Raw genomic sequence first — 15,860 nt, 5'->3', positions numbered from 1 at the left:
GGCGGCGTAGTGATCCGCCTGGGGGGGATTTTGTCTCCCCCTGTCAGGGATGACACCTGGGGCAGCCCACCCCCACAGCTCCCCCTTCCTACATCCCTGGTGTCAGAGTGATCTGTCTGAAGTGAAACTGAGGAAGATCTCTAAATGTAAATAGGGAGAAACCTGTGCAGGAACAGAGAGAATACTGCTGAGGTGAAAGGAAAAACCTTTCATAAGAAACGGTAAGAGAATTCAAGTGAGAATGTACCCGTGTTTGAATAAGCAGGAGATTATAAATATATTATTCTCAGTTACATGTATGGACATGTAGAGTCGGTAAAAAGAAACTTAACACCTAAAAGATAGCTTCCTAGCTGTAAGCAACTTTGTTACTTTGGATATCATCAAAATTCACACACAGACTTTAATGTTGTATACAGTATAAGGTTGGGGAGTAGAGAGGTGGGGAGAGAGGGGGGGGGAGAGGGTAGTAGACTTTCATTATTTTACCGAGTGCTGCCTGCCTTCCCCGAGCCAAGAGAGCAAGCGCTGCCGCTGCCAGTCCCCGAGCCGAAGCGCGAGGAACACAGCGGGGATGGGACGGGGCTTGAGAAGCCTCGTTCTCTCCCCGCTGTGTGACAGGCAGCGGGGGGGGGGAAGCGGAGGAAAGAGTCTGCGCTTCCCCCCCAGCCCGCCTGCACTTCGGCTTCCTCGGCGAAGGCAAGCAGGCGGGCTGCCAGCGGTGCACGGCGAGGCGGAGAAGCGCTTCTCCCCCCCTGCCGCCTCCCTTCCCCGGATGTGCGCGGCGGTGTGGTAGCTCCGGGGGAACGGAGACAAATCGCGGCGGGTGCTGCTTGCCCCTGCCTGTCTTCCCCGAGCCAAGGGGAAGACAGGCAGGGGCAGCAGTCGCACCGCCACATTTCGGCTCCATCCCCCATGGCAAAGGAAGATTAGCTGTCAGCTTCCCGCGCTGTCAGCTGATTTTCCTTTGCCGCTTTCTATGGCCGCGCTTCGTAAGATGAAGCGGCGATCATTAAAAACCGTGTCGTCTTGCAAATGCCTCGCGCAACACAAAACTCTTTCGTCTAGCGAGTTTTTCGTCGTGCGAGGCATTCGGAAAGCAAGGCACCACTGTAACTGCAAACTTAATTTCCATGCATTTGACAAAGCACATTTCCAAACAATCTCTGTTTTGGGGTGGGATTCAGTCACACACAGGCAAATTCAGGTTGTATAATTAAAGCTGCATTGGAGTTCTTGCACAACAAACACACTTCCCCAAAAGATTTTTGAAAGGGATCTGTGCTTTATTAAAGTTTTATGAACCCATTACCAGCAAAAACCCATTTAGAACAACAACAAAAGTAGATTATTAGCAACTGGTTGAAAGAAACCCAAACCAGCCATATTCACAAACCGAGGAATTTTAGGTGGGAATGAAGGACTGATACAGGAAATACAAATCCAGCTCTCTGTTCTGAGCAATACGCAGCATTGCAGACAAAGTCCAGAATGCCAGATTCCAAGCTATCCAGATCAACAGTCTTCAGAGACCTCTTGAAAATACATAGCTGCCAAGTTTTCCCTTTTCTCGCGAGGAAGCCTATTCAGCATAATGGAAAATCCCTGAAAAAAGGGATAACCTGGCAGCTATGCAAATAGCGTGGCCCCCAAGATAGAAAACAAACACTACCAAAATATTTTCGACACATCCAGAGCATAGCTGTCAAGCCTCCCATTTTTGGCGGGAAACACCCGGATTTAAAACCGTTTCCTGCTGCGCCCCTGGATTGGTAAAAAACCCGTAAATTTACCGGATTTCAGAGGAAGCAGCTCCTCTCCCACCCTGCTGGGAAATCCGGTAAATTTACGGGATTTCTGGTGCTGCGCGGCTGCCCAGACATGTCGGTCCCCTGCCTGGGAAGAGGAACGCGCAGGAGAGCCATTGTGTGCCACGGCTGCTCCTGAAAGGAATCCGGGGTGGGCAGAGCGGGCTGGGGAGGCTGCAAGGGAAAAATCGCCTGCGAGGTGGAGGCTGCTCGCTTCAGCGTGGACATCCTCAAGGGAGGAGCATTGGCGGTAGCCTCCGGAAAAAGGGAAGCAGAGCACACTGGTATTGGCAAAGGGGAGGGGTCACAAAGGAGCCGCGAGCGGCGGAAGTTCGTTTTCTGCAGGAGAGGTGCTGTGGGTGCGGCGCGGGTGGTAGAAGGGAGAGAAGCAGCAGGAGGAGAGAGGTGGGTACAGCTGAGACGCCCACCGCCCCACCTTTGCTCTTTGGCTCAACTCTGGGTTCTGTGGAGACCCCCCACCTGCCCCTCAAATTCTCTTCTGGGACAAGGGAAGCCAGGGAGTTTTGTGAGGGGAGGCGATCGTGGCTCTGCAACTTGGGCGGCAGATTGCCTCACAGAACCATAGAATAGGAAGGGGACCCCGAGGGTCGTCTAGTCCAACCCCCTTGCGATGCAGGAATCTCAACTGAAGCATGCCTCGTGTGTGTTTACATTTTGTGGAGGGACGACGGCAAGGATGAACCATCTGGTTCTTATATCTGCATTTCAACTTCTGTACGAATCTTTCTTGGCGTGGCTGCTGCTCCTTGAGACCAGCTTTGCCGTTTGTCTTTTTTGAAAATCCGAGTTTCCTCAGCAGCCAGGGAGGTTGTACTTCTAAGAGGTTTTTCCTGCCAGCTTTTCTCTGTGTGGTGACCTTTTGTTGATACGCTTCCCACATTTCTTCCCTCCAGCTCTCCAAACTGGCTGTGTCCTGCTTTGAAATCCCTCTCCTTTTCATATACCTGGTGCTTCCTTCCTCACCAAATGTGCAGCTTGTGCTATTATATGAAGAGCAAGGAACACCAGCTGTTGTTTTGTCTGGTTTTTATAGTATAACCTCCTCCTTTATTAGTTCCTCTTGTGTGGATGGAGTTTGGGGTATAGGAGCAATTTGGCCATCCATCTCTTGCATCAGATTTAAGGCAAAATTTCCCAGCTGACCCCCTTTCAGCTCCCCCTCCCCAGTCATAAGCTGTGACCCATTTACACTGCACTTGAAATTTAAACTGGTTTAGGTAGCTGCCCTAACCCTGCTTACCTGGGTGTAAGCTCCATTGAATTCAATATGACTTACCTATGAGTAGCAGTGCTGTTAATTGCATTGGTCAGTTGCTTTTTTTTATTATTAAAAAAAGAACTTAAAGTGACGTGGTTAGTATTGATCTGTTAGTCCTAGACAAGTGTAAACTTTTGTTTGTTGTTTAGTCATTTAGTTGTGTCCGACTCTTCATGACTCCATGGACCAGAGCACGCCAGGCACTCCTGTCTTCCACTGCCTCCCACAGTTTGGTCAAAGTGTAAACTAACAACAACTATTTGAGCATCCTCTGCCCTCAGGATGTGTAGGGTGGGACAGATGTAGCCCAACACATCTGCAGGGCACCTGGTTGATGAAGGCTCCCTTAGGGCCTATGAGACTTGCTCTGCCCTGTTCCTTATTGTTTTCCCATGCCCAAAGAGGAAAATACTGTTTTAGGAGACCAGAGGACTGCAAATTAGGCTGGACTTCAGCTATGAGCAAGGATTTTCAAAGTTTCGTTGCAGCGAGTTTCCACTAGTCAAATGGTTTGTATCTTTTTTTTTAAAAGCAACTTATTAAATTAAACAATAACAAAACATTCAACAACACAAAAACACACAATAACCACAAAATTTTATCCTTTTAACATCTATTCAATTATCTCAAATTCACTATCCTCTGCCAAGCTTTGACTTCCCTCCCTCCGTTCATTCGGTTTTCTCATCCACTCCTTTCTCGCAGTTCCTTTACTCCATCTGCTTAAAATCATTTCGTAGGATTTATTTGAGTCCTGCAAGTGTCTTTAAACTCCTACAGTTCATCTCCATATAGTCCACAAATTTACTCCAGTCTTTTTGGAACTTTGCCTCTCTGTGGTTTCAGATCCTGCTAGTCAGTCTTGCTAGTTCCACATAGTCCATCATTTTCGTCTGCCACTCTTCAATTGTCGGTAACTGCTGAGTTTTCCATTTTTGGGCTAACAAAGTCCTAGCCGCGGTTGTCGCATACATAAATAATACTTGATCTCCTTTTGCAATCTCTTCTATAAGTCCTAACAAAAAAGCCTCCGGTTTTTTGGGAAAGGTGTGTTTAAAAATCTTTTTCAGTTCATTTTAATTTTTTTGCATGTCCACCACATATGGTAAAATTCACCACCCTTCTCTTTACATTTCCAGCATGTTTTACTACTCATCCTATACATCTTAGCCAATTTTACTGGAGTTAAATACCATCTATACATCATCTTCAAAACATTCTCTTTCAGGGCAGTACATGCAGTAAACTTCAGTGTTTGATTCCATAATTTCAACCACGCATCGTATTCGATATTATACCCAAAATCTTTTGCCCATTTTATCATCACATCTTTTGTCAATTCATCTTCTGTATACCATTCTAACAACAAATCATACATTTTTGACATGGTTTGTATCTTTCCAAGTGTACGAAAGACAAACATCAGTTGACTCACGGAGCTCAGCTTTGTCCCAGGCATGAAGCCAAGTCTATTAAAATCCAGAAGCGATTTTCCTTTGGTGCCGTCATGGGCAGAGCCGGCACCGAAAATCAATTCTGCGCATGTACAGACATGCGCAGAAGCGACTTTCGGTGCCGCGCCACTGGGTGAGTCAGCCGATCCTTATTTTTTAATGCGGAACTTATGATCCAGAGACTTGACAGTAATCTTCACTTCCCAGGAAATATGGGAAACATGAGTGGAAAACTCCATACATTTATGTGGTTTTTCCCGTGTGAATTTGCTTATGAAATTCTCCACCCCCATTGTTCTGCCCAGACACTGAGGTCCAGCACCAAGGGCCTTCTGCCTGTTCCCTCACTGTGAGAAGCAAAGCTACAGGGAACCAGGCAGAGGGCCTTCTTGGTAGTGGCACCTGCCCTGTGGAATGCCCTCCCATCAGATGTCAAACAGATAAATAACTACCTGACATTTAGAAGTCATCTGAAGGCAGCCCTGTTCAGATATGTTTTTAATATGTGTTTTTAATGTGTGACATTTTAATGTATTTTTAATCTTTGTTTGAAGCCAGCCAGAGTGGCTGGGGAAACCTATTATTATTATTATTATTATTATTATTATTATTAAAGGTCTCCACTCCCTCTGAAGCCCTTTCCACATTTCATAAATCGGTGGTTTCCCCGAGGGAGTTAGCTGATGTTTCCTAAGGTTCCATATTGACTAAAGCTTCTCCTGTGTGAGTCTGCCAATGTAATGTAAGTTTATCCTTCCTGTTAAAGCTCTTTCCACATTCAATACATTTAAATGGTTTCTACCCCGTGTGAGTTCGTTGATGTATTCTAAGCCTTTTACTTTCACTGAAGCTTGCTCCACATTTAATACATTCAAATGGTTTCTCCCCCGTGTGAGTTCGTTGATGTTTTCTAAGAGTTCCATTTTCCCTGAAGCTCTTTCCACATTCAATACATTTAAATGGTTTCTCCCCCGTGTGAGTTTGTTGATGTCTTCTAAGTGCTCCACTTTCACTGAAGCTCTTTCCACATTCAATACATTCAAATGGTTTCTCTCCCGTGTGAGTTCGTTGATGTATTCTAAGGTGTCCATTTACACTGAAGCTCTTTCCACATTCAATACATTTAAATGGTTTCTCCCCTGTGTGAGTTCGTTGATGTCTTCTAAGTGCTCCACTTACACTGAAGCTCTTTCCACATTCAATACATTTAAATGGTTTCTCCCCCGTGTGAGTTCGTTGATGTATTCTAAGTGTTCCATTTTGACTGAAGCTCTTTCCACATTCAATACATTTAAATGGTTTCTCCCCCGTGTGAGTTCTTTGATGTATTCTAAGGTGTCCATTTTGACTGAAGCACTTTCCACATTCAGTACACATAAATGGTTTCTCACCCGTGTGATTTTTTTGATGTATTCTAAGTTGTTCATTTCGACTGAAGCACTTTCCACATTCAATACATTTAAATGGTTTCTCCCCCGTGTGAGTTTGTTGATGTATTCTAAGGTGTCCATATTGACTGAAGCTCTTTCCACATTCAATGCATTTAAATGGCTTCTCCCCCGTGTGAGTTCGTTGATGTCTTCTAAGTACTCCATTTTCCATGAAGCTCTTTCCACATTCAATACATTTAAATGGTTTCTCCCCTGTGTGAGTTCGTTGATGTATTTTAAGTGCTCCACTTACACTGAAGCTCTTTCCACATTCAATACATTCAAATGGTTTCTCCCCCGTGTGAGTTCGTTGATGTCTTCTAAGTGTTCCACTGTGACTAAAGCACATCCCACATTCCATGCATTTAAACTGTTTCTTTGTTCTTCCCAATGAAGTCACAGGTGGCTCCAGATAATTCTGGCCCTCATCTTCCTCACCTGTTTCGGATTGAGCAGAAGAAAATCCTATTAGACTTTCAAGAAAGACAAGAAAGAAACTGAACACATGTCAATCCCAATATGCACCTTCTCTTATTTTAACACCGTCTCCATTCTCCACTGTCCTTGCTATGTTCCAAATTTTTAGGAATGCAGATGAGATAATGGCAAGAACAACACGCTAAATCCATTCACACTTAATAAACTGCATTATTTTATCATATATATTGGAATTAGGAAGTGATCACAGGCTTGAGTAGCAGTCTCTCCTATGACTAAGAAGTAAAACTTTAGTGTTACTGCCGGTATGCCAAATGTAAGTCTAAAAATATTGCAATATATTAGAACAGGCACCCCCAAACTCTGCCCTCCAGATGTTTTGGGACTACAGTTCCCATCATCCCTGACCACTGGTCCTGTTAGCTAGGGATGATGGGAGTTGTAGTCCCAAAACATGTGGAGGGCCAAGTTTGGGGGTGCCTGTATTAGAACATAAGAAGAGCCCGCTCGATTAGGCATCCTAGTCCAGCATCCTGTTCTCACAGTGGCCAACCAGATGCCTGTGGGAAACCAACAAGCAGGATTTGAGCAAAAGAGCCCTCTGCCTTCCAGGAACTAGTATTAAGAAGCATTATTGCCTAGGACCGTGAGGGCAGAGCAGAGCAGACATTGGTCTAATCCTCTTTTTCAAGCTATCCAGTTGTTGGCCATCAATGTCTCCTGTAGGATGGAAGTCCATAGATTGGAAAAGTAGAAATACAACGAAGAACGCTTTCGGACCAGAACTCAATATTTCTTGTACTAAAAGGTGAGAAAATTATTCCATTTAGAGCAGTGCTCCCCAACCTTTTTATCGCCGTGGACCAGTCAACGTTTGATAATTTTACCGCGGCCCGCTGAGGAGGGGGACGACGTTGATTGTTTATATTTTATTTAGATTGTTTTGAGTTAATAATTTTAATTTAATTGTTTTTAAATATTCCTTGGGCGGCCCGGGGGTTGAGGACCACTGATTTAGAGTATTGCTCATATTTTGGGCATATTTTGGGCAACAGAATGAAAGGTGTTTTAGCAGGAAAAAATTCATCACACTCAGGCCTGCTTTCTACCAGGACATCAGATGAAGGAGAATATACGGAATATAATAGATATTATTGAATATTTGGAAGTAAGAAATGAGGGGAAAAGAGGCAATACTTTTAGATGCTGAAAAGGCTTTTGATAACGTTTCATGGGCTTTTATGAAAACGATAATAGAAATAAATGAATGTGGGAGAGGAATTGATGCAATTTATTCTTACCAACAGGCCATGCTGATTGTTAATAAGGTTATAACAGAAAACTGTAAAATAATGAAGAGGACAAGGATATCCCCTATCACCATTATTATTTATTTTGGTATTAGAGGCCCTGGCGAGAGAGAAAGAGCGGAGAAATTAATTAGAGGAATAACAGTAGGAAATAAAGCATATACAGTGGTGCCTCGCTAGACGAAATTAATTTGTTCCACGGGTCAATTCGTGTAATGAATTTTTCGTCTAGCGAGTCCCAGTTTCCCATAGGAATGCATTGAAACTTAATCAATGTGTTCCTATAGGCTCTGGGGGACTGGCGGGGGCATGCGACGGGGCTTCGGAGAAGGTCTCCGAAGCCCCGTCCGATGCCGGCTGTGTGCGAGGTGGTGGGGCCCAGGGGGAGAAGTTCTCTTCTCCCAGCCACCGCCTTGCCTGCCTCCCACGACATGGAGCGCAGCTTCGGAGACCTCCGAAGTTGCGCTCCATACAGCTTTGCGCTGCAAGAGGCGGCAGCGGGGGAAGAGCTTCTCCCGCTGCCACCTCCCCCGACATGGAGCGCAGCTGTGGAGGTCTCCAAAACTGCGCTCCATGCCGGCTGTGCGAGGCGAGAGACGGCGGGAAAGCTCTTCTCCTTGCTGCTGCCTCCCGCCTGGATCGGAGATGAGGCGGGGGAAGACCTTTGCCTTCTTCCTGCGCTAGTGTTCTGCTGGTCTCTGCCGGTTGCCCCTCACTGCTCGGGGCAACCGGCACAGACCAGCGGAAAACAAAGGGGAACCAGCTGTAGCAACAACTGTCAGCGCCTCTCGGCTGATCTTCCTTTGCCTTCTTCCCTTCCTACAGCTGGTTCCCCTTTCGCTAGAGGAATGCCTTTTGCAAAAGGTTTTGTGATTGGAGGTTTTTATGGCCACGTTTCGCAAGACGAAGCGGCGGCCATAGAAAACCTCGTCGTCTTGCGAGGCAACCTCCCATCACAAAACCTATTCGTTAAGCAAAAAATTTCTTTTACAGGGCATTCGTCTAGCGAGGCACCACTGTATATTAAAAGCTTTTGCAGTTAACCTTGTAATTACAGTGACGGATCCCAAAAATACTCTACCGAAATTGGTAGAAAAGATACAGGACTTCGGGCAGGTCGCAGGCTTTAAACTAAACAAGAATAAGACTAAGCTTTTGGTAAAAAACATGATGGAGCAAGACAAAAAGGAATTGCAACAGAAAACAGGCTTAGTTAGTTATACATAAAAAGTCAAATTCTGAGAGATTTGTTTGACAGCTAAGAATATTAATATTTTTAAAGACAATTACGAGAATGTGCGGAAATAAAAAAAAAGATTTAGATATGGGAAGAATGAATTTATCATTTAGTGAAAGAATATCTGTAATAAAAGTGAATGTATTGCCAAAAATGTTCTTTTTATTCCAATCAGTCCCAGCAATAGGCAACGCAGGTTGCTTTGAAAAATGGCAAGAAGATATACCATATTTTTCACTCCATAAGACACACTTTTTCCCTCCCAAAAAGGAAGGCGGAAAGTCTGTGCGTCCTATGGAGCGAATGCAAGAGCCAGAGCCAGAGCTAGAGCTGCACACAGCGGGAGACCGGATCTCGGGCTGCTTCCATGACAGCGGAGAGGGCTGCTTCCCCCCCCTCTCTCTCACCCCTTCCTTCCTTGTCTCTTTCTCGCTCTCACTCACTCCTTCCTTCCCTCCATCCCTCTTCCAGCATGAATAAAATATTGGGGGACGGACAGGTAAGCCCCACCTCACATACCGTATCAGCCTTTCTCAACCTTTGGGTCCCATCGCCCCTAGCTAGCAAGGCCAGAGCTCAGGGATGATGGGAATTGAGGGATGATGGGAGTTGTAGTCCAACAACATCTGGGGACCAACAGGTTGAGATTGATCTGCAATTGATCTCAAGACAAAGTGCATGCACACTATATGAATGACAATGCCCATCAACATGGGGACGACGACGACTTCCTCAAATATTTAATGGGGGGCAAAGGGAGCTAGGCCTCTAGGAGTTGGCCGCTATGCCTAGGACAATTCAAGAAAGAATTTTTTTTCTTGTTTTCCTCCTCTAAAAACTGGGCGCGTCAAATGGTCAGGTGTGTCTTATGGAGCGAAAAATACGGTATCTAGGTTTATCTGGAAAGGGAAGAAACCAAGGATAGAAAATAAATTAACGGATCTAAGAGAGAAAGGCAGAAATAATGGTAATCTTAAAACCAAACAAAGACCCTAAAGAAGTAGGCTCATATAGACCTATAAGTCTATTAAACCAAGATTATAAAATCTTTGCCAAAATTATGGCAAACAGGCTAAAAAATAAAAAAAAATCCTTCAGTAGCACCTTAAAGACCAACTAAGTTTTTATTTTGGTATGAAAATCTGTTCCAACTCTACAGAGAATCTCACCTAAGAGATCTACAGCAAACCTTTTTAGAACTAAAATATCCACCTGATGAAGTTAAACAACAGATCAACAGAGCCAGACTGATACCTAGAGACAACCTGCTGCAAGACAGACCCAAATAAGAAAATAACAGAACACCACTAGTTATCACATACAGCTCCCAAGTTAAAACAGTACAACGCATCATCAGAGATCTACAACCTCTCCTGGACAATGACAGCTCTCTTTCTCAAGCTCTGGGAGGAAGACCTTTCATTGCCTACAGACAGCCACCCAATCTTAAACAACTCCTCACCCACAATAATACAACCACCAGACTTAACATGGACACTGGTACCAGAGCCTGCAATAAACCCAGATGCCAACTTTGCTGCCACATACACCCGGACAAGACCATTACTGGCCCCAACAACATCCAACATACCATCTCAGGACTATTTAACTGCTCATCTTCTAACATTGTGTATGCCATCAAATGCCAACAGTGCCCTTCAGCTCTCTATATTGGACAAACAGGCCAAACCCTACGCCAAAGGATAAATGGACACAAATCTGACATCAGGAACCACAAGACATAGAAACCAGTAGGAGAACACTTCAATCTCCCAGGACATTCTATACAAGATCTCAAAGCAGCTGTTTTATTACAGAAAATTTTCAGAAACAGACTGGAAAGAGAAGTTGCTGAATTGCAACTCATTAGCAAGCTGAAAACCATGGAGCCACCTGGAATGAACAAAGACATAGGATTCTTATCTCATTATACATGATCAAGCTTTCCTTAGCACCTCAGCCCTTGCTTCCCCCCCCCGCAAGACCAATTGCAGTCATTAACAGTTGTTAACAGTCATCAACAGGTTTACCACTCCTATCAGCCCATCACCCATTCCCATCACCCCCACCCCCCACCCTCTGAATATACATAAGGGTCTGGTGGATTCTGTCTCAGTGTATCTGATGAAGTGTGCATGCACACGAAAGCTCATACCAAAATAAAAACTTAGTTGGTCTTTAAGGTGCTACTGAAGGAATTTTTTTATTTTGTTTCGACTCAGACCAACACGGCTACCTACCTGCAACTAGGCTAAAAAATGTCTTCCCTCAAATAATAAAAGAAGACCAATATGGATTTGTTAAGGGTAGGAATATCACGCACCCGGTTAGAAATATTATTAATCTAATATATCACGTACAAGGGAAAAAGTTTGGGCTACTGAAATTAGACGTCTTTAAAGCATTTGATACATTCTCACAAGAATTTTTATGGGAAATAATGACAAAATATGGAATAGGAGAGGTTTGTGATACAAGAACTATATAAGGACAGAACAGCAGCAGTGAGAGTTAATGGTAAATACTCCCAATCTTTCCCAATATACAGAGGAGTTCGACAGGGGTGTCCTCTTTCGCCGTTCCTATTTATAATGGTTATAGAACAACTAGTGGAAAGGATGAGGAACTTCGGAAGGATAGAGGGCTATAAGATTGGGAAAGAGGAGATGAAAAAAATGGCAAAATTAGCGGCGAGACTCGGGAATGAAGAAAACAAGGACTTAGGTTTATGGACAATTAAGATAAATGAAAACTGTGGAGAATGTGTCAATACAGTGGTACCTCGTGTTACGTAACCCTCTGGTATTTTTCCGGGTTTCGCTGCTCGCATGCGTAGAAACACTCTATTGCGCCATGTGCGTGTGCAGAAGCGGCCCTCCGGTTTGCAAAAACTTCGGGATCCGTCCGGAGCTCCGGAACGGATCCTGTTCAGAACCGGAGGTACCACTGTATGTAGTTCTGGAAAAATTAATATAAGGATCCATGAAAGGGATGGAGCGAAGTCATGTGATTCAGAGAATCTCATGAAATGATTATATAAATGTCTTTGATATAAACTTGTATTTGTAAAACCAATAAAAATATTTCCCCAAAAAAGAAGTTCATAGATTGACTATGCTTCTGTGGATTCATCATTTGCAGCCCTTAAAGGCTTGTAAATGTATTATGGCCTAAGCTTTTGTGGGCTGCAGTCTGACAAAATGGACTCTTGACCAGGAAAGCTGGTGCCACTATAAACTTGTGAGTCTCTTTGTTGGCTTTGTGTACTTATTGGAAGCAAGCACAGTATCTCCATGTAAGCTAAGGAATGGAGAAAATTACAGGGGCGCTATGAATTATTCCACTCATTCACTCACCCTCTCACCCAACCCTAGTCTTTAAGATTGGTAAATTAGCACAATTGACTCATAATACTGGCCACCCTTGGTCTTCATGTGCCCAATCCTATGTGTAGAGCCTCCAGCCACAGGAATTGTGTATCATGATAATAGGTCCTTTGTCCTTTAAGCCCACCAAACTGGGGAGGTGCATGCATTTATTGTGTTTTGTTACTGCAGGATTGTTGTTCCTGTAGTGGAAATACAGTGGTACCTCAGTTTTCAAACAGCTTAGTTCCTGAACAACTCAGAACCCGAACGCTGCAAACCCAGAAGTAGGTGTTCCTGTATTTGAACTTTCCCTCGGAAACCGAACGTGCTCCTGGGCTTCCATTATTTTGCGTTTCTGTTTGTGTGGCTTCTCCATTTTTGACTATGACTTGTTTTTATGTTTTATGATTGATTGTTTGAGTGAGTGAGTGAGTGAGTGAGAGTGACTGTGGAAAGGGATAAAAGCTCCCCACCCAAACAATGACTATCATCAGTGCAGGTACAAAAAAAAATTTATTTTAATTTTTATCTACAATACTGTCTTATTTATTTTATGGTACAGAACATTGATTATTGCTTTTCATTTTATGGATCAATGGTCTTGTTAGATAGTAAAATTCATGCTAAATTGCTGTTTTAGGGGTTGTTTTTAAAAGTCTGGAATGGATTAATCCATGTTGCATTAGTTTCTAGGGGAAAGTGCGCCCTGGTTTTGAAATCTTCCCCCACTACTTTATGAAAGGGATTCAAGAAACAAAAAGTTGCTTTGGAGAAGGCCTCACGCCTTCATTCTTCCTGCCAAGAACTCCCTGCCATTTGTCTCCTCCCCATCTTTTCCTCTTTCTCCCTCCACCATCCACCCATCCATGTCTCCATCTCCTCTCCCCTGGAACTCACCAGATCTCTCTGAGGGTCCTGGGAGGGAATGCTCAGAGGTTGTGGGGAGGGATGCAGGAGACAGCCTGACCAGGTCAACCGTCCATCTTCCTCCTTCCATCCTGGCCAGGTTTTCAGGTTCCGTCTCAGCTAGGTTTTCAGGTTCAGCTTCCTCAGGAGCCCAGAAGCCAGAGGAAGCTGCAAGCAAATCAAAACGTTAGCTGGGCTTTAAGAATCACTTCTAAAGAAGTTTATGGACAATTCAGATAAATGAAAACTGTGGAGAATGCATCAAAATGCCATGAAAGGAATGGGGGGAAATCACGGGATTCAGGCTGATAAATGTATTAAGGCCTAAGCTTTTGTGGGCTGCAGTCTGACAAAGTGGACTCTTGAAAGCTGGGGCCACTATAAACTTGTGAGTCTCTTTGTTGGCTTTGTGGGAATGCTCAGGGTGGCAGGAGGGGACATATTGTTTATTAATATCCTTCCTAACTTGCACTAGTATGTTCATTTACTTAGCACAATTTACATTCCTCTTCTCACATACAGCAGAAATCTGGTTGCAGGCTTGTTAGACCCACTTACTATTATGCAATTCAATCTCCCTCATATTGAATTATATGTTCCTGGATAAGATCCCCTTTTCAAATCCCTCATTAAAAGGATAAAGACACCATAGTATTATTCATAAGCAATAAAAAGAAAGTTTACTCATTATCAGGCAGAGCACAATGTGATCCCTGAAGGCAGGCTTAAGGCTTAAAGTTACAAGCATATACAAACAGGTTTACCCCATATGTGGGTTGACCTAGTGACTGCAGTTAGCAGTCCGGGAAGTTCACATGATGAAAAGAAGATGGAATAGGAGAGAGTGGCAGCATGCCTTGGCCTTTTACCACGTCTGGAAAGGTCACGCCCACCCACTAGTCATATGCAAGGAAGGATGCTCCAGGCCAGGAGGAACAGGAAGTTTCAACTGGCTGGACCAAACATTCCCTTGAATGTCCACTCTAGGAAAACAGGAAATGTTGTATTTGACTGCTCCCAGTGGATTACATCCCACAGGCTTTGTGTACTTACTTTGAAATTTGTACCGAGCTTGTACCACAGTATCTCCATGTAAGCTTAAAGGTAAAGGGACCCCTGACCATTAGGTCCAGTCGTGACCGACTCTGGGGTTGTGGCGCTCATGCTTTCGAACTGCAAGGTTGGCAGGAGCTGGGACTGAGCAACGGGAGCTCACCCCATCGCAGGGATTCGAACCTCCGACTTTCTGATCAGCAAGCCCTAGGCTCTGTGGTTTAACCCACAGCACCACCTGTGTCTGTAAGATTGGCAAGTTTACACAATTTGCTTCTAATACTGGCCACTCTTGGTCTTCATATGCCCAATCCTATGTGTAGAGCCTCCAGACACAGGAGTCCTCTATCATGATAATGGCTCCTTTGTCCCTTAAGCCCACCAAACTGGGGAGGTGCATGCATTCATTGTGTTTTGATGCTGGTGGAATGTATCATTCTGACGTGTCTATAAAAAATAAAAGTAATAGATACAATTAAAATATATGAAGTATAAATAATTATGGGAAGCATTTCCATAGCCCCCTTCATCCATTTTTGGATTGATATGCAACATCATTATCATCATTATTCTGCAGTGGAAATAGCACCTAAGATTTAAAAGCCTGGAGGAAGAAAATCTGCCTCCACTACTTTATTAAAAAGGTTAAAAAAAAACAAAGAGTTGCTTTGAAGAAGGCCTCACCCCTTCATTCTTCCTGCCAAGAACTCCCTGCCTTTTGTCTCCTCTCAATCTTTTCCTTTCTCCAACCACCCACCCCTGTCCCCATCTCTTCTTCCCTGGAACTCACTAGATTTCTCCCAGGGTCCTGGGAGGGAATGCTCAGAGGTTGTGGGGAGGGATGCGGGAGACAGCCTGACCAGGTCAACTGTCCATCTTCCTCCTTCCATCCTGGCCAGGTTTTCAGGTTCAGCTTCCCAAGGAGGGCAGAAATCACAGCAAGTTGCAGCTTCCTAGGAGGGAGGAAGAAGCCAAGGGAGTCTCAGAGCCCCTGCAGGGATTCTCCTGCCCAAGACATTCTGCTGCCCCTGGAGAAGCCCCAACTGGGCACCCCCATCCCAAGAGCCCCCACCCATATTCAAACACCTTTAGTAATTCCATTCATCACCTCCCTTCCTTTTTTATTTTTTATTTTCGATGTTCAATCTTTATTGGTTTAAAATCAACACACACACACACACACACACACACACACACACACACACAATGAAAGTGTATAAAAAGGAAAAAACAAACAAAAAAGTGCAATACATCTCTTACAAAAATAGAACAACGCATCACAGATGCACAAAATTGTTCCAACCATCAACTTCCGTCTTCCTTTATATGGGTTATTTGTTTTCTTAATTACTTGCCTCTATTTTTCAATAAACTTTATCTTGATTAAATCTTGTCTGAATTCTTTATACCTTACTCAATTCCTAGAGTTATTTGAAGCGTTCTAAAGTGAGAAGCGTTCTAAAGTGAGAGCTCCCGTTGCTTGGTCCCAGCTCCTGCCAACCTAGCAGTTCGAAAGCACATCAAAATACAAGTAGATAAATAGGAACCGCTACAGCGGGAAGGTAAACGGCGTTTCC

At 44.1% G+C, this 15,860-nt stretch overlaps 1 protein-coding gene across 1 annotated transcript in view; it reads right to left on the bottom strand.

The window, feature by feature from the left end:
* The window catches only part of LOC118079168 (zinc finger protein 585A-like), a 51,746-nt gene that overhangs the window by 17,593 nt on the left and 18,293 nt on the right, over positions 1-15,860 (bottom strand). The window contains exons 5-7 of the mRNA XM_060270831.1: positions 15,074-15,236; positions 13,222-13,398; positions 5,531-6,409 (exon numbers count right to left, since the gene is read on the bottom strand). Coding sequence (XP_060126814.1) covers positions 5,531-6,409; positions 13,222-13,398; positions 15,074-15,236 — 1,219 coding nt within the window. The remainder of the gene's footprint in view (positions 1-5,530; positions 6,410-13,221; positions 13,399-15,073; positions 15,237-15,860) is intronic.

The sequence above is a fragment of the Zootoca vivipara genome, chromosome 2 (assembly GCF_963506605.1).
Source record: "Zootoca vivipara chromosome 2, rZooViv1.1, whole genome shotgun sequence".
In the NCBI taxonomy this organism is placed as follows: Eukaryota; Metazoa; Chordata; class Lepidosauria; order Squamata; family Lacertidae; genus Zootoca; species Zootoca vivipara.
The sequence above is the reverse complement of the archived record's forward strand: the minus strand, read 5'-3'. Positions and strand labels throughout refer to the sequence as shown.